The sequence below is a fragment of the Eutrigla gurnardus genome (genome assembly GCF_963514095.1).
Source record: "Eutrigla gurnardus genome assembly, chromosome: 19".
NCBI lineage: Eukaryota > Metazoa > Chordata > Actinopteri > Perciformes > Triglidae > Eutrigla > Eutrigla gurnardus.
In genome coordinates, this window is record NC_139930.1 from 1,063,870 (window position 1) to 1,085,171 (window position 21,302).

General features: G+C 42.5%; 1 protein-coding gene across 1 annotated transcript in view; it reads right to left on the reverse strand.

The window, feature by feature from the left end:
- Positions 1-21,302, reverse strand: part of slc27a6 (solute carrier family 27 member 6) — a 64,505-nt gene that overhangs the window by 33,959 nt on the left and 9,244 nt on the right. Inside the window, exons 2-5 of the mRNA XM_084034436.1 lie at positions 20,237-20,446; positions 17,431-17,589; positions 6,317-6,441; positions 3,374-3,568 (exon numbers count right to left, since the gene is read on the reverse strand). Coding sequence (XP_083890562.1) covers positions 3,374-3,568; positions 6,317-6,441; positions 17,431-17,589; positions 20,237-20,446 — 689 coding nt within the window. The remainder of the gene's footprint in view (positions 1-3,373; positions 3,569-6,316; positions 6,442-17,430; positions 17,590-20,236; positions 20,447-21,302) is intronic.

Here is a 21,302-nt window from a genome sequence, read left to right on the forward strand (position 1 = left end):
TCGCATTTATTTATATTTGTTCATAAATATCTGTGGAAATCAGAATCAGAATACTTAAGTAATCCCTCGGGAAGTTATACAGCTGCAGTTATAATAGAAAGAGAAGAAAGAGAGTCAAATAAGTATAAAAACAAAAAGTATAAAATAATGCCAATAAATATTAGTAATATTTATTGGCATTATTTTTTGACAGTTATACTGTATTAAATGTGTATCTGGGTAGTGTTGCTTACGTTAATGAAAATTATGACTAAATATCGTCGTCAACGAACCTTTATCGGAAAACAAGACGAGATGCGAAAATGCTGGTCATGTGACGATAACATTTTTGGTTAGTAAAATAATATGTTGTAAATTCAAATCAGAGCGTCTTCTGTGTCTGGAATGGATGTATAAGGTAATAATAATATAATAACAAGATAACCTTGTTTAAATTGTGAAATGGGAATACAATCTTTGACTAAAACTAGACTAGAATGTCATCAGTTTTTGTCGACTAAAACTAGACTAAAGTGTCATCAGTTTTCGTCGACTAAAACTAGACTAAAATAGTCATTGACAATTCTGACTAAAATAAGACTCAAATGCTCAGACTTTTAGTCGACTGAAACTTGACTAGACTAAATATAGGATGAACATGACTAAAACTGATAAAAACTAAAATGATAGCTTGAGACAAAGACTAGACTAAAACTGAAAGTAAAACAGGCCGCCAAAAACAACACTACTCTCTGCACTGCTGATCTCTTCAATGATGCGCTCTCTCAAAACGGTGAGCATGCAGTCAAGATGTCCCCTTAAACACAGAAGCAGTCCACCAATGCTCCTGTAGAACTGAATCCAAAATCCACCAGTCCTCGAAAAACACCAGGATTTACAGAGCTTTCACTTTCATCATGGCCAACTGGGCAACTCAAATGCACCACAGAACTTATACAGTTCTTATACAGAACAGATATAGTCTATTATTTTAGACAGGATGTGCCTGTTTTTATCAACTTCCTAGTTATGGTTATGAATCCCTATCCTGTAGCCTTCATCAAGCTGAGCAGCAAAGTTGAATTTACCTTACATGGCTAGCATTCTCCATATGGACCCTAATTTGTAAATCTCCAATTGTAATTCTAAGGGTAATGATGTTGAACTCTTAATACAGTCATTCAATGACTGCTGTTCTGTTGTGCTGGATGAAGTGGCTCCCTTAAAGTTAAGATCTGAGATCTCTTCTCCTTGGAAGACGCCGTTCGTTGTCTAAGAAGGAAGTGCTGCAAGACTGAATCCACTGGGCTTGAAGTACACCGCCTGTTTCTTACGGAACTCATGCATAATAACCTAGTCAAGGAAACCAGGACTACTTACTTTGCTTACTTAATCTCCTCCTCTAAGAGAAATCCTAAGGTTTTATTCAACACCATTAATATTGTGTCATCTCCTGCTACTGGTATACCAACATCTTCCCAACATGACATTTTTGAAAGAGTAAATACTATTAGGTATAATATTAAATTTGGACCACACTTACACTGACAGCCTTCCTCCATCTAGGCCTAGGCATGCAATCATACAACCTATAGTAAAGAAGCCTAATGTTGACCCATCAGTTTTAAGAATTACTGGTCCATATCCAAATTGATGTTTTTATTAAAAATATTAGAAAATGCTGTGGCTAACCAACTCACAGCTGTTCTTGAGAATTTGGATCATTATGACAAATTTCAGTCTGGTTTTAGGAAAAGGCACTCAACAGAGACAGCACTGTTAAGGGTGCATATTGATATTCAGATGGCCTCTGACGCTGGATCCTGCCCATCACTTGTGCTCCTTGACCTTAGCTCTGTCTTTGATACTGTTGATCACCGTCTACTGATCAAGATATTACATGATTGGGTGGGCATTTCAGGTATTGCCCTAAACTGGTTTACATCATATGTTACTGATAGGAGTTTTGCAGTTTCATCTGGTGACGTTCTCTCAACGTCCTCACATCTGTGAAGTGGTGTTCCGCAGGGTTCAGTGTTAGGCCCCATACTCGTCACCCTATATATACTTCCTCTGTGTCAGATCGTATACAGATTTAACATCAAATGTCCCTTTTATGCAGATGATATACAACTTTATTTCACTTTTTAACAAAATGAGACGGCCAGTCTTTCAAGACTCCTTGACTGCATTGACGCTGGCAGAAACTTTCTACAGTTAAATACAGACAAGACAATTAGAGGTGCTAATGATCGCTCCTCACAGTCGTCTACCTATGATTAGGCAAAGCAAAGGGCCCCTGTCACTCGCTGTCCGCCCAAGCCTGAGAAACCTAGGGGTGACATTTGACAAATCTCTGTCATTTGATGCCCATATTTAATCACCAGTGTTTGGAATAACGCCGTTCTTTTAATCGGCGTTATTCCAAACAGCGCTTTTATTTTTTCAGTAACAGGGTTATTCTAACTAATTACTGTTTCCATCATTACAACACTGTTATCGTTACTGAACATTAAATGCAGTGCATTACTATGAATTGATTGAATAAACTGCGTAATCTGAACGCACCCTGGCTCCACACAGAAACTGCTAGTGAGGAGACCGGGTGGGTTAACAACGAGATAAGCAATTATGATTGGCTAAGCCAGAGTCATGTTTCATTGTAGCCAATCGGAGCCAGTGTTTTTACACACAAGCCAGGACTTGCACGCCACACACACACACACACACCTATGACACAGGCTGAAGTCAACGTGTGATAGGCAGGTATGTGGTTAAAAATATGTTGCCGTTATCGGTTATTGGACTGCGTGACCGTCCACTGGATAGATCCACACAGCCTAGAGCGAAAGAAAGCAGCTTTGGCCTGCAGACGGTTCTAGGGCCATGCTGTTGGTCCTACCTGCACTTCTTTTACTGTGAAGCACTTTGTGATTGTATCTATGAAAAGCACTATGTAAATACATTTTACTTATTTACTTACTTTAGTTAGAGACACTGTGACATCCATTCACAGTCATATTCAAACCTTCATTTTAGAGTCATCAATGACCCTATCCCCATCCTAAATGTCTTTGGACTGTGGGAGGAAGCCGTCGAACCCGGAGAGAACCCACGCTTACACGGGGAGACCATGCAAACTCTGCACAGAAGGAACCCGAACTGGGAATCAAACCCAGGAATCGAACCCGGGACCCTCTTGCTATGAGGCGAAAGTGCTACCCACTATACCACCCTGCAGCCCAAGACCTGTCAGTTTTCTGATTCTTCATTTACCATGGAGGCAGGAAAGAAATACCAAGTTCTGTTCAAGAATTCAAGGAAACACAGGGGGATAGTGAGAGTGAAAGCATTTTGTTGGTGAAGTTATTCTTTAAGGTCACCAAGTACTCACCCTGTAGAAGAAGTTGGAGCGGCCCACAGTTCCAATCTTGCCGATGTGGTTCATGAAACACAGGTTTCCCTCAGTGGAGCCGTACACCTCGCACATTTTAATGTTCCCAAAGCGACTCTGGAACTCCCGCCAGACATCCTGCCGCAGCCCGTTCCCGACTCCCATCCGCACCTTGTGAACCTTATCCCCCGCGGTCTAACGGAGGGAGAAAGATGCAATGATATCAGCAAAATGCATCCGACTGGTGACAACTTAACTCTGAATGACATAAGGCAACACTCTTTCAACAAAGAAATACCATGAATAGGAAGTGAACACACTTACTCCTTACTGTACTGATAGAGACATACTGTTGCACTGTCTTCCAACAAATGTGCTTATTGTAAGTCGCTTTGAATAAAAGCGTCTGCTACATGCCCTAAAGGTAAACTCATAGAACTATATGGAAAATAAGTTATTACTTATGATTCCATGTGTTTCATTGTTAGCTGCCGAGCTTTTATGTGATATTTATTAATACATTTATTTGATAAATGCAGTTGGTTGAGTGAACTTGCTTAAGGCCCCTATAGACCTCCTCTTTGTAGTCATTTGGTTGAATATTACAGAACAAATTTGCAATGATTCTGATGAATACAAGCAGCAGAGCAGCACCCAGAGCAGCATCCTTGCTGGATCTGGATCCATCTTGATTCTGGTGTGAAATTGTTAATTCTGCCATTCTTTAATTCTACACTTGTTACAGAAAATGAGTCGAGCAGCAGGCTGGTGAACAGTACTCGGTCTAATGCCCCCTCCTCCCCCCTTCTTGCTGCTCCAGATAAGGCAAAACTACCTATCTAACTACCAAGCTAGCTAACTAACTAGCTAACTAGTCAGACATGCATCTACGGAGCTGCTAAAAACAACCAAAATGTTATTTTGTAATAACTAGTTGAACGACCACAGAAACAGTTCAATTTCTGTCTAACTGCTATTCTATTTCTGTGGGTACAACAAAACAAGGCACACTTCATGTGGAACTGACGTCGTATTAATTGATGGCTTCGAGACAATGATATCTCCCAGGGCTCTCAGGTCTCACGCATTTCAACCTGTTCACACGCTCACACGCCACATCTAGTATTTCTCACGCAGACAAATCACCAATTTAAAAAAACGTTCTCTTATTTTACGAAAATATTTAACCAAATGTGTTTCTGAAAACATCTTAAACGAGAAATAAGCTATGCAGTTGCCGAATCTGTCTTTATTTTAGATCGACAACAGTAAGTTTAAAAGATTTTCGAGAGCTTGCGGGAGGTGGTGCCCCGTCTCGAAACTCGCCCCGACGCGAAGGCATTGCACGGCTTCTTCCATAGACAATGAATGGGAAGCGTGGAAATAATGCTGCCTGTGGACACGTACCTTCAGTCAAAATCTCACGCTGAACTAAGTTAAAAACTTGAGAGCCCTGATCTCCTATTGTTAAATGAGAAAAAAAACAAAGATGGGACAATCAATAAACTTGCAGCCTCACAAAATGACTCTGATACAACTGCACCGACCCCATTGCAGGAACGTGGCTGAAGTTAGCAACAACTGTGGCTGCTCAGGAACACTTAAGGTGTACTGACTGTAGCATCCCCAGCTGAAGCAATGGCCAACTCTAAAACTGATGGTCCATGACGATTTTATTCACGATAAACAACCATGAACACACTGTAAGAGGTGGGTCAGAAAAACAAACAAAAGCTTGTTTAAGACATACATTTTACATCCTCAAAGAAACAATAACCATCATCAAATTTATAAAAACAAAAGAAATCAAATCTTGATCACTTTCCAGCTAGGTGCTGTGGGTTAAATGAACGATTCAGTCATTTGGGGGGTTTCTCGTTAGTTTCCTCTTTGGCCGTCAGTTTGGCACTGACCATGATCAGCCTCAAGCACACCGTGTCATGCGGAGATTAGAAAACCGCCTTTTAGTCCATATTTTTCTCAACAGCGCCATCTCTTTAAAGCCTGCAAGCTGTCTCAGAGCGTCAAAAATAAAAAAAGTCCCAAATGAGAGCCTCAAATTGACTTTAACAATAAATAGAAAATAAAAGTGGATTAAACCTCATTTAAAGCCAATTCATAATTAGTTAAACAGCAATTTGGCAATTTCTTGTAAGGGTCATGTACGCTCCCACCAAATTATGACGTAGTGAAAAGGTGCTCATGTGCTGTAAGTGTCCCACATCTTGTGCCAATCAGTGTAGAGGACAGTCGCAGCCAGCCTCACACCCACGCAGCCAAATAATAGAGGGCGAGTGGACAAAGAGGACTTTGAGTCCAGCCTCAAGAGGGTACGAGCGTCGCCCTCACACTGTGTGCATGCATGTCTGCATGTCCACCATGAGAGGTCAACAAACATGACAACAAAGGCCCTGCTTGTCTTTCTGCTACAGTTGTGCACAATGTTACTTGAAGATGTTTTTTCCGCTCCATTGCTTTACACTAACTCAGTTAATCATTCATCATTATGTGGCAATGTTTGCTGAAAATATGGGCCTGTTGTTAAATGTGACGGCAAGTCAAATGTATATTATTATATTATAATTATATTAACTGCAAGTGGTAAATAGAAAGTATAGGGTAGAAAGTCATTCGAAAATCAATTTTCTGTGGATTGTGTGTCAGAATCAAGACAACGCACTTCTTTCAGAAACGTTACTTCAAATTCACTTCAACAATCACACAGAAAGGAGGGAATTGCTAACAAGGCCAGTGGCAAACTACTAAAGTGGCTTTATTTGTTACCTTTTCCACAGTGTGTATTTTCGTTTAATAGTTTTAAATCAAAATGAACCAGAAATAAAGTGCTTTAGTGCTGTCAGTATTCCCATGCAAAGACATGCATTATATTATTCTTGCCAGATTGTATTAACACTGAAAGTTGAAAGCCAAACAGCAGATTACCTTCGGCTGGTTGCAGAGGTATCTGCAGAGTTCACCAATATACTGGAAAACAGTGACGTCATGTATTCTACAGTCATTCCAGAACTGGGAGGCTGAGAACTTCTTCTTCAGGATGCAGGTCGCACCTGTGAGAGAATGTGTCAGAACAATGTCATTAGAGGTAAAGTTTAAAATGATCATATTCTCCTGTTTTTGATCCTAACTAAATCAATATGTTTGAATGAAAATATGAACCTTAAATCAATGTAACAGATTTAATATCCATACACAATGTACTTAACAGAGGTAATGTCCTCCAAACACGTTAAAAAGGTAAAGGGCCCTAGTTTCGTGGCGCAGGGTGGCGGAGCCGGCGCAATGCAAGTTTCGACCAGCGCAGCCTTGCGCACAGTCAGATTGTGTTCTGCTTGTGCGCAGCTTGTGCCTGGTCTCGCGCCTGGTCTCGCGCCTCAGCAGCCTGTTGTCCGTGTCCGTGGAGAAACGCGCAACTTTGCCGCGAGCTGGACCCGGAGTTGGGGCTGCAGCTGGTCTGAGCAGTGCGAGAGGTCCCGGTGTCCCGCCGTTCTGGTGTTGGACAGGGAATCCAGTGCAGTTGTGGAGCGCAGATGATGAAGACGGTGATGATGATGATGAATGGCCCGGCGGCTCGTGCAGGCACCGGGTTCTCGCCACCATTATGTTTGATGCTGTGCGCCCTGACCCCGTTTTGTGATAGACATGCGGTAGACATTTGTGATAGACATAAAATGTGCCTACAATTTCTATAGTGATATAATATCGGCATTATAATTATTTTGACTACGATGATTTTTCATAATATCTTTGGTGCCCCCTCAGCACTTGGTGCCCTATGCACAGCGTGTGATGCGCGTGGTGGGAGCGCCGGCGCTGCTTCTGTCATTGGGTTGTCAAGTGACTAAACTTGCACTGCACCTCGCCTCGGCACATTAAAGGTGAGGAGAGGAGCTCATTTGATTGGTGAAGATCTGAATCGGCTGTGTTAATCCCACTCACGCCTTCTCACGCCTGCGCCAGACTGCGCCGTGCACGAAACTTGCAAAGTCCAGGCGGACACACCCCGTCAGCGCGGCGCAAGTGCGCTGAGCCCCAACTGCGCCTGGTGTACGAAACTAGGGCCCAAAGTGTTCACAGCTGTTACTGTTGACTGAAGTAGGTCATTTTCTCATAGACTTTCATGCAATCAGACTGCTTTTTGCAACCAGAGGAGTCGCCCCCTAATGGCCAACAGAGGGCAGGAACTTTAAGGAACTTCAGCTTGGCTTCACTTTCCAAAATCAGAGGTTGCTGCCTGTATGTAACCCATTCCAGCATTAGGAGCTTTGGGTAGCTACTACTATACAGCACCTGGGGAGCAATCTGGTGGTTCAGTGCCTTGCTCAAGGGAAACGCCGCACTGCCCAGGAGGCAAAGTGGCACCTCTCCAGGTGCAAGTTCAATACGTGCACAGACCTACACTGGCAACCCTCAGGTTCCCAAGCCAAGTCCCCATGGACTGAGTTAGTCCCGCCCTAAAAGTTCCTGCCGCCCGTTTACATGGAGATATCAACGTTCTCCAGGAGAAATCTACTTGGGGGAATTAGGTTCCTCTAATTCCCGATGCTGATTTCAGAAACCAGAACTGGTTTACATCAAGCACTTCAATTTGTCAGCCGATTCAAATGGCATAATCAGCAGTTAACAGCTTTATAGATATGGGTTAGAAATAGGGCTGAAACGATTACTGGAGTTACTCGAGTAACTCGATTAAAAAAATGCTTGAGGCAAAAACTCTGCCTCGAAGCTTCGTTAAATTCCTATCTCAGCATTATGCTCAGTGCAATAATTGTTCCACACGGCCCGTTTCTGAGGAAGCCAGGGCTCCAGAGTGACCATGTAGGGTGCTGGGCGACCAAAAATCAGTGAAGTGCGGCTAAATATGTTCCTTGGTCACACCGGTCCTCCATTCAGCAGGTCTGTTTATGTGTGGAGCATAATGTTTTTTCCCCCACAGCATACTCTTCACTTAATGTTTGTAAAGTAATCAGGCTGAATGACTTGAGCGTCAAAAATGAAAACAACTGCTGATAATTTTTTCGTGCAGAAAGTTGCTGTACCCGTAACACCTGTCTCCCCTCCCATAAGATACCGGTCCTGTCTGACTGTCTCCCCTCTCGTAAGATACCAGTCCTGTCTTACTGTCTCCCCTCCCGTAAGATACCTGTCCTGTCTCACTGTCTCTCCTCCCGTAAGATACTGGTCCTGTCTCACCGTCTCCGTCCGAGCCGGTGTCGCGAACCAAGTGGTCCGGTCGGGCGTAGTTTTAAGAACCTGGCGGTTCGGTCAGCGTAGTTTTAAGAACCGGGTGGTCAGGTCAGGTGTAGTTACAAGAACCAGGCGGTCCGGCCAGGCGTAGTTTTAAGAACCGGGTGGTCCGGTCAGGTGTAGTTTTAAGAACCAGGCGGTCCGGTCGGCGTAGTTTTAAGAACCGGGCGGACCGGTCAGGCGTAGTTTTAAGAACTGGGTGGTCCGGTCAGGTGTAGTTTTAAGAACCAGGCAGTCCGGTCGGCATAGTTTTAAGAACCGGGCGGCCCGGTCGGGTGTAGTTACAAAAACCAGGCGGTCCGGTCAGGCATAGTTTTAAGAACCGGGTGGTCCGGTCAGGTGTAGTTACAAGAACCAGGCGGTCCGGTCAGGCATAGTTACAAGAACCAGGCGGTCCGTTCAGACATAGTTTGCATTAAGCTAGCCATAAACCCCACTTTAGCTGCTACATTCCCAGACTCAATGTAAGCAAACACTAGGTAAGTAAGGAAGAGTAGTCTGTTAACATGAATTTACAAGCCTCCAAGTAAACGGGAGCAAATTTATGTATGATTCCATGGTAAACCAGAGTCATTGCATTAGTTATACTTTCCAGATTCTCATCATTTATTGTAAATGCTACTTTGTATTTTCCAGTTTTCAGCTCAGCAATCTGTGTTGCATTAAACTAGCCGTAATCCCCCATTTGCCTGTTACATTCCTATGTTAGCAAACGCTAGCTAGTCTAACATTATTTCAGATCCTCCAAGCAAGCAGACATGTCACACTTTAAAACTTACCTGTTGCCTTTCACCATCCACTTATTCAATTGCTGTTACATCTCTTGACATACCATCTCCTTTTCCCCTCTTTCTTTTTCTGTTTTTAGCCCCCGACAACTTTTTTGCTTTACCCATCTTTTTCCATAGACAACTCACTACTCGTACCTCGGTACCTGCTCAGTGCTCACGGCGCCTCGCTCCCTATTCTATGTCAACATTCTATGGTGGAATCTTATGAGATAGGGCGCTGATTCTAGCCTGTTAATCCTCTAAAATGTTATTTGATATTAACGAAATTCGGAAATGATTTAGAAGCGCACAACAGGGGCTACATATAGAAAATGCAATTATTATTATTAATTTTTTTTACATCACTTTGGCGCCCCCCTGGTGCGGCGCCCCTATGCACCGCATATAGCGCATACCCACTTTTTGCGCCACTGGTTTTTAGAACTGGTCGTTTGATCTGGTCTCCGGTTCTCTGCGGGCAGGCCGACATTCTGCAGTACGGCCAGAGACAGGCTGGGAACGCTGCCTTTACTGTCGGAGCGTCATCGTTTAGAATCATTAAAAAACACCAGAAACACAACCGGTACCGGGACAGGTGCGTGGTCGGCCGAGCATGGAATAAATATATCAACAAAAATTTAACAACAACCGTGGCAGACAATTGTTACCTTATTTGATGGTGAACCCGTCAGGATTGTGATTAAAAATTGTAGGGATGTAACAACTTGCCTAAATCACACAGAACACATGGTTCCTGCGTGATGTACAAAGTATCAAGTGTGGCATTCTCTTTGGCCTACTAAACTAATCTATTGCAAATAACAGACGTCTGCCAATGTTGTCTCATGGGAACGGTCAAAGAGTTCATGTTATTTTGTGTACGTTCAAGCTCATCGCAGTCTGATGAGTTCATTCCTTCTCTCCAACGATACAAAATAACACAGTTGAATTTGACCTGTGTTCTTTTATAGATATCAAACAGTAAATATGACATGTTCTCATGACTGGTAGTTGAAGAGTGTAAGACAACTATGCCTGGCTATAATGTACAAAATAAACCAAGATTCTTGAATTTTGATTATTATAGCTCCAAGAGAACAAATCATGCTGAAGCTAAAAATGAAGATTATCACATAATTAAGCATTTATATTAAAGAACATTAAAATGGTAATATCATGAATGAATTATTCAAGTTGAAAATCTTCACTTTTTTTTAGAACAGAATGATGAATCAACCCATTGAGGGCTGGATACCAAATCACACCAAAAATCAAAGTAATCATGACTAGGTGAAACCTTGTATAAGGTTGGACCTTGTGTGGTCAATGTGCTTAATTGCAGATGAGCTAAACTTCTCAACCTCAACGATTATTTAGTTAAACACCACACAAAATAAGTGCTGTTCTCATCCCGGTACCTGACAGCACTCAGGGTATGGTTGGCTATGAAATAGAGGTCTGTAGGATCCAGTATGCTTCCCCAGACCACCACTGACCCACCACCAGACCAGTCCTGCTGAATAATGTTATAGCGTTCACCACGCGTCTACAGACTCTTTCACACCTGTCACATGGTCTCATCTGTGAAGAGAACGGGGCACTGATGGTGGACCTGCCAGTTCTGGTGTTCTCTGGTGAATCAAGCTGCATGGTGCTGGGCTGTGAGACCAGGTCCCACTAGAGGACGTTGGGCCTTCATTAGTCAGAAACATGAACATCAGTAGTCTGCTGGAGGTCATGTTGTGGGACTCTGGTACTGCCCCTCCTGGTCCTCCTCCACAAAGGAGCAGACACTGGTCCTGACCTTCTGTCCAGCACTCCTGGTGTAACGGTCTCCTGGTCCTCCTCCAGGCTCTTGAGACTGTGCTGGGAGACAGCAAACCTTCTTGTGACCTCATGTATGGATGTGGATCCTGGAGGTGCTGGACTACCTGTGAACCTGATTGGGCTGCAGGTTCCACCTCATGCTACAAGTAGTGACAAGGACACTAGAAGCAGAACTAGAGTAGAAGCAGGAAGGAGAAGCAGAGAGAATTTGATTCCTCCTTGGGGCTTGTCACCAAGGAGACAAGCCCACATTGACACATTGATCTCCCTGAAGTCTAACTGACTTGATGTTAGACTGTGATGATTATGTGTTCCCTTATTTATTTGTTTTGGCAGTGTAATATAGTGTATTTAAACTATAATTACATTTTCAATAATGTATTACATATATACTAAAGAAAGAAACGTACTATCTGGATATAAAATCAAAATGTACTAACATCTTACTTTTGGCTATTTGTTCATTAACACTTTTAACAGACTTTCAAAGTACAATTTCTGTAAATACATCATCGGAAAATATACTTTAAGTGAAAGTTAAATGTAATTACTACTAAGTGTAGAGTCAACTTTGTTTTGTATTAATAATAATGTACTATATTTTTGGTACATTTTTTTACATTTATGCTAAAATTGATTATTGTAACAATGGACTGGAAGTATATATTTTTTAAATGATTAATTAATTGGAATAAACCAGAAGTATATTCGAGCATATTATTACAACAACAAGAATATATTAATGGTATATTGCTTATATATTAGCAGACAATAAACACATTTTTAAAGTAATGCTCCAAACACAAAGAGAACAAATTTTGATTTCATAAATGAAGCATGTAAATAATTAAATACACAGCCATGTACTAAAGTATTCTTAGTATACTGAAGTTAATAAATAATTAATGAATTAATCAAAGTACAAAATATACTTCAAATGTTTTAAATTTAAATTCAACCAAAATACACTTAGTATGAAATGAGCTGCAAACTTCAAGTTGACTTTTTATTAACACGTGAAGTATACTGATGATAAGTGTGTCTGCAAGTACACTCAAGTATACTTAAGTTGCTGACACAAGCAGTTTCTACCGTACTCAACCCAAAATATGAAGATTCCCACAGTGGGCCATTCTAGGAAGAGGGGAAACACAACAATGACCCAAAACAATAATGTTGTCCATAATAGCCTCCAGTGTCCACTTCCCGCTGGACCTCTCATTAAGCCACTAGTTGAAGTGAAATGGCGGCTCCTGAGAGGGATCACATTGTTTGGCACTTACACTCTGCTCAGTGGACCGGGCTGCCAGCTGGCTCTTCTGCATCTAACTCGGAACTCAAATCATAAGACGGCTAACATATTATGGCTTTATGTAACGACAACACATGCCTTCATATCAGCGTAAGACTGTCAACATTAAAACAGTCATTCAAAGTCCATTTTGATTAAAAGTAAAAATATAAACACAAAAGATTCTTCAAAGTTCCAAAAGTAATCGTCTATTTGGACCGTCTTTTTCTGTTTTAATACCTTTTCCCTCCTTTTTTGCTCTGTAACCAATGTTTGTGGTTCTGACGCTTTTCTATTTCAAACATCCCAAATGAGTTCAGACTCCTATTTGATAATATTATGAAATATTATGCGCCGGAATTTGAGTGCAGCGCTGTTTTAGATTGGAAAATAGATCATTTTTAAATTCTATGGAAACTGCCGCAGAGCAAGCGACATTTAAAAATGAAAAATGACCTTGCTCATCAATCTGCTTTTCTACGGAGCATACAACCTTCTTATTATGATGCATTTCAGTCCAGGGGGCTGTTGCACAAAACCTGCACAAAAAATGCAAAAAGGGGATTAAGCCAGGATTTCCCAGTCATCCTGGCTGACCCGCAGCATGAAAGCATGTTGGATATGTTATGAAATAAGTTACCATAGAGCATGGGCGAGCGGTCATAATAAGCTATAAATGCAGTGCATGCCCAAGCCCTTCAATAAAAATAATTGAAAATATTAATCTGGCAGTGTGTTCAATTATACAATACCTTAGTTTTACTGTTTTGGTCTTAAATCCGTGCCTAATCTGTCCCATTTTGCTTGCGAAAAGCTGGAAAGCTGACAGCTTGTTTCGCGCATGCGCACTGTGACACCGACTAGTACAGTTACTGCTAAAGGCTGTGTTTACTGTAGATGAGCGTTTTGAATGGCAAAAAAGCTGTCAGTGAAGCAGCTTATCTGCCAACGCGCATGCGCAAAAATGACTTGTTTGAATTGTTCAGCGGGAAACTGTCAGTGGTTCATTCATTGTGTAGCCTGGTCAAAATGGCTGAAAATATTAATTATATTCAGGCTTTGCGTTCAGTGCCGTTTTCGCGGAGACCTTTTGAGGAAAAGAAAGCTATAATTTCAAGTGGACGGCCTACTCCTGAAGTAAATATCACAAAGACTGCAAAGAATTCCGTCCGTCACTTTCAAGCTAGCACGTATGAGAAACATAAATGGCTAGCTAGCCGACCCCCCTCCCGTCAAACGATCCGGTCTGACAGCGACATATTGCCTGTTCATTCATGAAAACCATCTCGAAACACTCTCAGTCAAACAAGGTGGGGAATGAGAAATCTGCGGCGCTACTAGCCTAGTTCGTTTTAAAAACACACCGGCAGCAGCGCCTACTGATCTGAGACGTGTCAGTGAGTTACTGTAAATGCTGTGCGGAAAACCAGCTGTGGTCTGTGATTGAGGTGCAGACGGGTGAGTTTGGAGCTGACGAGAGGATCGCGCTGACGACCGCTTCGTTACATTTTTCTCATTGAAAAACTATACAACTGGCATTTAGATGATGTTCTCCATAAAAAAATTAGTGAAATACTGTAATAACAATTCGGTTTTAGTAATCAACCGCTTATAGTGATCAAATGTACTCTGGACCAACGTGATCACTACAAGCTGTTTCCACTAACCATATTATATTTTTTATTAAAAAATATAATGCCCCCTCACGGGCGCGCATGGTATTGACACTTCAGCATGACCAGAGTAAAAGGTCACCGCTCGCCACTGCCATAGAGATTTATCCTGTGGAGCTAGCCTGCGCCAGACCAGCCAGGATATATTGATCTTATGTGTATCTCAGTCACTTCAGAAATGTGTTCATTACATATTGCCATGTGACCATTCTTTAGATTAATTCAGCCTATATTCATAAACATGTGCTAATCATTGTTACACTTATAATTGTGTTCAGCTGTTCATATTGTTCAGAAAAGTGTTCATCAGTTTCAGACCAGCGGTCCGATAACCAGACTCTCCCTCTCTGTGATTCTGGGTGTAATGTATTGATAAACCACTGGGGGCGCTGTTGTAAAGTGCAAGTTCACCTTGTATGTTCCTCCCCAGCCACCGTACCTGTCAAAGTTGTTTCATATAGTATTTGAGCTCCAGATTAAAGTGCTACAGTAACAATATAACATTGTCTGGTTCATTAAGACACAGTACTGTGTTTTACAGATGAGCTTGAACTCCTCATACGAAGCTTGTGATCAGATAGTGAGAAGTTCGCCGCGCACATCGTCGTCACAGTGAATTTGGGATCTGCATCAGTGTATCAGTGATGCTCTCAGGGTCTAGGTAAGAGGCCGTGTGTTCACTCTCCAGGATTAGTTGAACCTGTCTTCATTTAGTCAGCTGATCATCCTGCTCTCACTGGGATATTTTAGATGACTAACAGTTGACCCCTCTCTCAAGATTTCCCCTCAACACTACGCTCTCATCGGCTGGAGCTCCCGACAGGTGAAATATCTAGCTAGATGATGCATTGGCACCATCATGTGATGCTTACAAATGGTAATAAAAGCCTTAGTTTTCATAAATCGCATCCACATTTTGGCAAATTCTACAATATTCCACATTTTAAAGCTGATTACATTTTGTATTGTCATTAAACCAATCGGAGGGTCTCATTGCCTTTAAAGGCCAGGAAATGAAGTGTTCCTTTCCTTTCCTCTATTGAATTTCTATTGTGAACCCCGATACGCCAGCTAATCAAACGTCATCTTGGTTGAGTTCATAACATCACCCAGAGGTGCTCGATCAATGCAATCAAGCTGTATTCAGTGTGAATAGCAAGATAAACAACAGCTGGTTTACTACAGCAGAATGAGCCCAAATCAAACAATTTTGTTGTGATTTACTTGCAATAAATGGATGAAAAAGGATGCCGAAATAACAACATAATGACGATTTGTAAAAGGTCAGAAGTCATGGTATGTTAAGTCTGTCTGTAAGGCGATAAGCAATTAACTTTAAAAATGGTTGTTTCCGAATGGAGTTCAGATCGATCAGAGCTAGGCTATGCTAACATGTATGCCAAGTGTATTGGATGCCATGTTTGTAACGCTTACACCTGCTCCTTCCAGCGTTTGAGGCATCACTTCAACCACCTGCACAACCTGCCTCTAAGGGTGCCTCTAAGGGTCCCTCTAAGAGACATTCAGACCTGAGACATCTAGACCTGAGACATGCTGACCTGAGACATGCAGACCTGAGACATCCAGACCTGAGACATCCCGACCTGAGAAATCCAGACCTGAGAAATCCAGACCTGAGACATGCAGACCTGAGACATGTATACCTGAGACATCCAGACCTGAGACATGCACACCTGAGACATCCAGACCTGAGACATCCAGACCTGAGACATCCAGACCTGAGACATGCAGACCTGAGACATCCAGACCTGAGACATGCAGACCTGAGACATGCAGACCTGAGACCTGCAGGCCTGAGACCTGCAGGCCTGAGACATGCAGACCATGACCCTCCCCACAAGAACAGATTGAAAGTGCTACCTGCCTCTTTCAGCTCATGTGGCAGGCAAACTCAACGCTGATTGGTTTCACGTCAGAGCGTTGCACGCTAGTTATTCACAAATACAAATGTGCGTCATTCAGGTGTATTTGTGTGTATTCGCATCTTTGCATTGACTTTATAGGCAATGTGGCAAATTTGTGTCGCATTAGGTGTGAACACAGCTTAAGGGTTTTAACCATATTTGGATGATTATCGTGATAATATCGTAAATCGCAATTATTTTTCGCAAGGATAATTGGGACATGACATTTTCACAAGGTTCCTTGTCTAGTGCCAAAAATGCACCTGACCACAACACAATTTAAGACCACCACGCCCACAAGCTACATACACAACATGGGTATATGTCAATGTAAACTCTTAAAATGAATGTGGCAACAATGATACATTCAGAGGTTCTCAACTTGGTGGCACGAAGAGTGAAAGACATGAAGCAAAGATTGTGCATGTGGTGAACTAAAGGCTCGGTTATGCTTCCGCGTAGTGATCACGCAATGGCCACGCCATGGCCACGCAGTTGCTTGGAGACCGTGATGGTTCTGCGTTGGGTTTACGTGTCGAAATGCAATTCAATGCCACACCGGTAAAGGGCGCTTTGTTTTTTGTAAAGACTGACCGACCGACCGAGACTCTTGACGTATATCGTCGTTAGCCTCGTTATAGCCTATTTGTTTACCTTCCGGCTTTAAACATCCACAATTTTTCAGAACTTGGTGTTTTATTTCTTTGTGCAAAAGCGACAAGGTGCAAACAATAAAACAAGGCGCAAACAATAAAAGTAGCCTATTAAAAGCTTAAATGGCGGTGTATATGAGTGGAAACCGGAAAAGCGGTCTCCAGCGTATGTAGTTAGCGGACCAATCACAGCCAATGCCGCTGCGTTGGTGTTGCGTTGGTGTTGCGTCGCCTCGACGCGCGTCTAGGATTTTTGGGAGGTGCACGTAAGGGGTCCGCAAGCCCCCTTGCGTTGTGTCAACGCGGAAGCATAACTTGGGCTTAAGTAAAAACAGTCCTCAGTCATGACTCTGAATGAATGAATGACCATAAATCACTGTAGGATCGGAGAGAGAACACTCCCTGGCATCCTCAGGTTTTCATAGCACATCCACAGCTACATTGCAAATAGGAACTGCTAACAGATAATTTGGCATACTTTGAAGGTAAACACAGTTAATAGAAGCTAAAGAAACGAGGCAGAATCTGGATTTTGTCTGGGGGATGCGGTGACAAACAAACCTGATCAACTTTTTTGCTAGATGTCAGTTTCATCTGACAGGATACTACAAAACAAACGTCTACAAAATACTCGTAGACAGTGTGAGGCCTACCCAGCTCGATGGTTCCTCCTATACCAATCAAGGAAGCTGCACTGTGGTAGAGCGGCAGAGGGATGTACATCACATCATCCTCAGTCGCTCCAAATGCCCAGAACCCTGCTGCTGCCTTCAAGCTCTGCAGGTGAGTGATCACCGCGGCCTTTGGGAGCCCTGTGGAAGTAAGACATGATACTGCATTACAAGAAATAGCAAATTAAATATTTGATACTTTCTGTCTATTTCAACTGCATATCTCAATGCAATGTTTGTGTCTTAAAGTGTAAGACCGGCGAAAATGGACCCCATAGTCTTTTTCGCCATGAAAAAACATCAAATAATCCATCCAGACATTTTTTTTCAGTGATCACCCATGTATCGAGAAAGCCTCGAAAGATCCTAACAGCCCCATAGCGCCAACACTGATTAGATTGGGGCGATGCGCCTAACGCATCCACAACGGCATATTTTAACCACTAATATTGCTCAAAATAGCACCAAACCTCTTCAGTAGCATGATAAGGGTCACATAAAACCAACACCAACAACGTAGTTAGCCAACCAGGAGTTTATTAAAAAGGACTGTTTTGAAAGACTTACTCACTGCCCAACTTCCAGGTACTCTCGTAGTATAGTCCGTAGAAGTCGATTATCGAATGCAATGCAACAGGAGATGATTTGTTCCAGCAAAACACATAAACGTTGTGGTTTCATTTCCTTTCATTTCCGTGTCAACACTCGATAGACATCATCACAAACAGCCAAGTAATGCATTTTCCATGGAATTATAAATGCCAAGACTTTCCTCATTGAACTGAACTCCAGTGCATTCGGTAATTGACTATGTCAACATGGACCTACTGGTAAGGCACAGACTTGTAAACTAGTCTTTTTTAATAAACTCCGGGTTCGCTAACTACGTTGTTGGTGCTTAGTTTTATGTGTAAGGACCCTTATCATGCTACTGAAGAGGTTTGGTGCTATTTTGAGCAATATTAGTGGTTAGAATATGCCGTTGTGGATGCGTTTCTCAATACATGGGTGATCACTGAAAAAAAATGTCTGGATGGCTTATTTGATGTTTTTTCATGGCGAAAAAGACTGGGGTCCATTTTCGCCGGTCTTACACTTTAATAAGTTGTTTTTTTCTGTTTATTACTGATGTCATATGACAGAAAATAATTCGTTTTTCATCCCTGTGTTGTACAATGACAATAACTGACCCTTGTATCCTTGAATCCTTGCCCTGTTGAATACAATTTTAACACAGAGAGAGAATACATAGCCATGTGCTACCTCTATGCATCGAAATGTCAAGTGTTGGTACAGTCCATTGAAATTCTTCTAATATGTGGTACTTTGGTAGCTGCTGCTGACTCCTATAAAGAGTACAGTGAGACGGAGTCATGTACAGTCGTTACTGATGATGCACACCGTCCCTCCGGGTTTGTTCTCGCTCGCCACTCGACTTCTGACAGATGGATGACATCCAGTGGAAACAAGCTTTTAGTGTCTTTCTAAAAAGTCTTGATTTCATGGTAAATTCAGACAGATTTTTAGGAAAACATGTGGAATCTATATCTGTGTTCTATATTTGATGCAATAAAAATGTGTTTCTTGACTAAATGTGAGGTTAAGTGGTTCCAGTATGTTTTACTACTATGCAAGTTTCAGTGTTTCCCCTACCATTGTACAGGCCTGGCGGCTCGCCAGGCCAAGGAGACCTGCCGCCAGGCCAAAAAAAAAAACAATATACCAAAAATAAGCCACCTATCAATTCATTCATAAATCAATAATCATTTACATTAGGAGCGCCTCCGCGCAGCACAGCAGACTTGCTCCGCAAGACGCGCGGCCGCAACAATCCTCGCCGCGCGCTCCCGCTACTTTTTTCTTCGTGTACTTTACGCGCTTGATGTTGTTCTGATGCCATTCCGCCTCGTTAAACCACCACGATGTCGCTTTCTACTTTGAAAACACGGAACGTTGACACTGTATTTTGATAAGCTGTTGCACTCTTTAGACTCATGGTGTGAGCGGAACCGGTCCATAGGGTCCATAATATTTATTTTATTACATTACATTATTATTTATTTTTACATAATAAAAATGCCGCTGTGTGTCTCCGTCCAAAACCCGCTGCGCTCGCGCTGTCTGCTCGCACAGATCCGCTCGTGCGCACATGCGCTGATGCAGGTCGAGTGTTGTCGAGAAATATAAGCAGAGACGGCGCTCCTTAAAAACAACATCACGCCATGTGTGTGTAGTATTAGGACGTGATGACGTATGTACAACCGGCCAAAGCCCGTTTGCCCAGGATTGTTTTTGATAAGATGTGGAACTCTGAGTTAACTGCTGTTGAGTAAACCTATAACTTATATTTTACTTGATAAAATAAGACAATATATGCACTCATATGTCGTTGTAGTGTTTTACAGTATCTGTAGCTATTAATGTGATGCTATTAATGTGATTTTCCAGCCATATTTTTCTGGACCCTGATCATTTCCATCAACCAGCACCTTAATAAGTCACTCTCTCCTTGTGATCTTGAATACACTCTGGTTGAACAAAAATGTTGAATGCAAATATAATAATTGCAGAATTGCAGACTGCTTGCTGTGCCACCTGACTTAATCCAACAGCACCAATACACCATCCCACACGTCTCGTCTGTTTAGGGTTTTTTCGGTGGGTACCACCGGGCCTGAAAAAAATTCTAGGGGAAACACTGAGTTTTAAGCATATTTTTTAATTGTTTCCGTAAGCACTAGGATTTAAAATGTCCCTCTCAGTGGGCTGTAAGAAACCACAGACTCACCGGTTGTTCCAGAGGTGAAGATGTAGAGGGTAGGGGATTTGAGGGAGGGGGTGGCACGTAACACTGCTGGTACAGGTTGCTCAGAGGCTGCATCCACCTTATCTAACAGAGTGTGCACCTGTAGGTGCTCACTATGGCTCTTCATGGCCCACACCTGAATGTTGTCCTTCAGCAGGTCGGGTAGAATGCCATCCAGAGACTCCACTAAATCTGGGAGATGGAGACAGCAAAGTTAGATTTCACAAAAAGCATTCTTTTGGTAGACGCACATAGACAAATGTTTTACTCTTTCTGGAGGACCTTTAGCAGGTCAGCAGTATGTGTCACATGGAGGGGATGAATATCAGGGGTTCCCAAAGTGGGGGTCGGAAATGTATAATGAAAATCATCTTGAAACAGAAATGACATTCTCAAAACTCTAAGATAATTTGGCATAAAGTTCTTACAGTTCAGTACAACACCACAGCTCACTTGCAAAAGCTCATATCTCTCCCAAAACTGTTCACTTATGCTTCAAAACTAAATTCCTTCCCCATATAAAGACTCAGTGCCACAAAATTGCAAAGATCCTTCTCAATTGCTTTGGCTCATTTCTTGAAACAGACCGGACGTTCTCAACACTTTGCTTTTGCCAAAAGAACCTGGATGGTTCAGCACAACACCATGGCTCACCGGCAAAAGCTCATATCTCTCCCAAAACAGTTCACTCATTTGTCAAAACCAAATTTCTTTCTCATATAAATAGTCAGTGCCCCGAAAATGTATCATCCCTTTGGCATTGTGTAAGCACTGCAAGTCAAAATGTTTAGGGGCCCTAGTTTCGTGGCGCAGCGCAGGGTGGCGGAGCCGGCGTAATGCAAGTTTCGACCCGTGCAGCCTTGCGCACGGTCAGTTTGGCAGTTTGGTGGATCGCCTGCGCCAAGATGGGTGTGGCGGCGCAGCAGGGGAAGGCTTCACAGATTCAGCTTGGTGCAGAGGAAGTTTCGTGTCAAAAAGCCTTGCCGAGACTTCGCCGAAAGCCCGCCAGCTCCAACCTAGTCTACTCTTGGCGTAAGGCGCAAGGCGC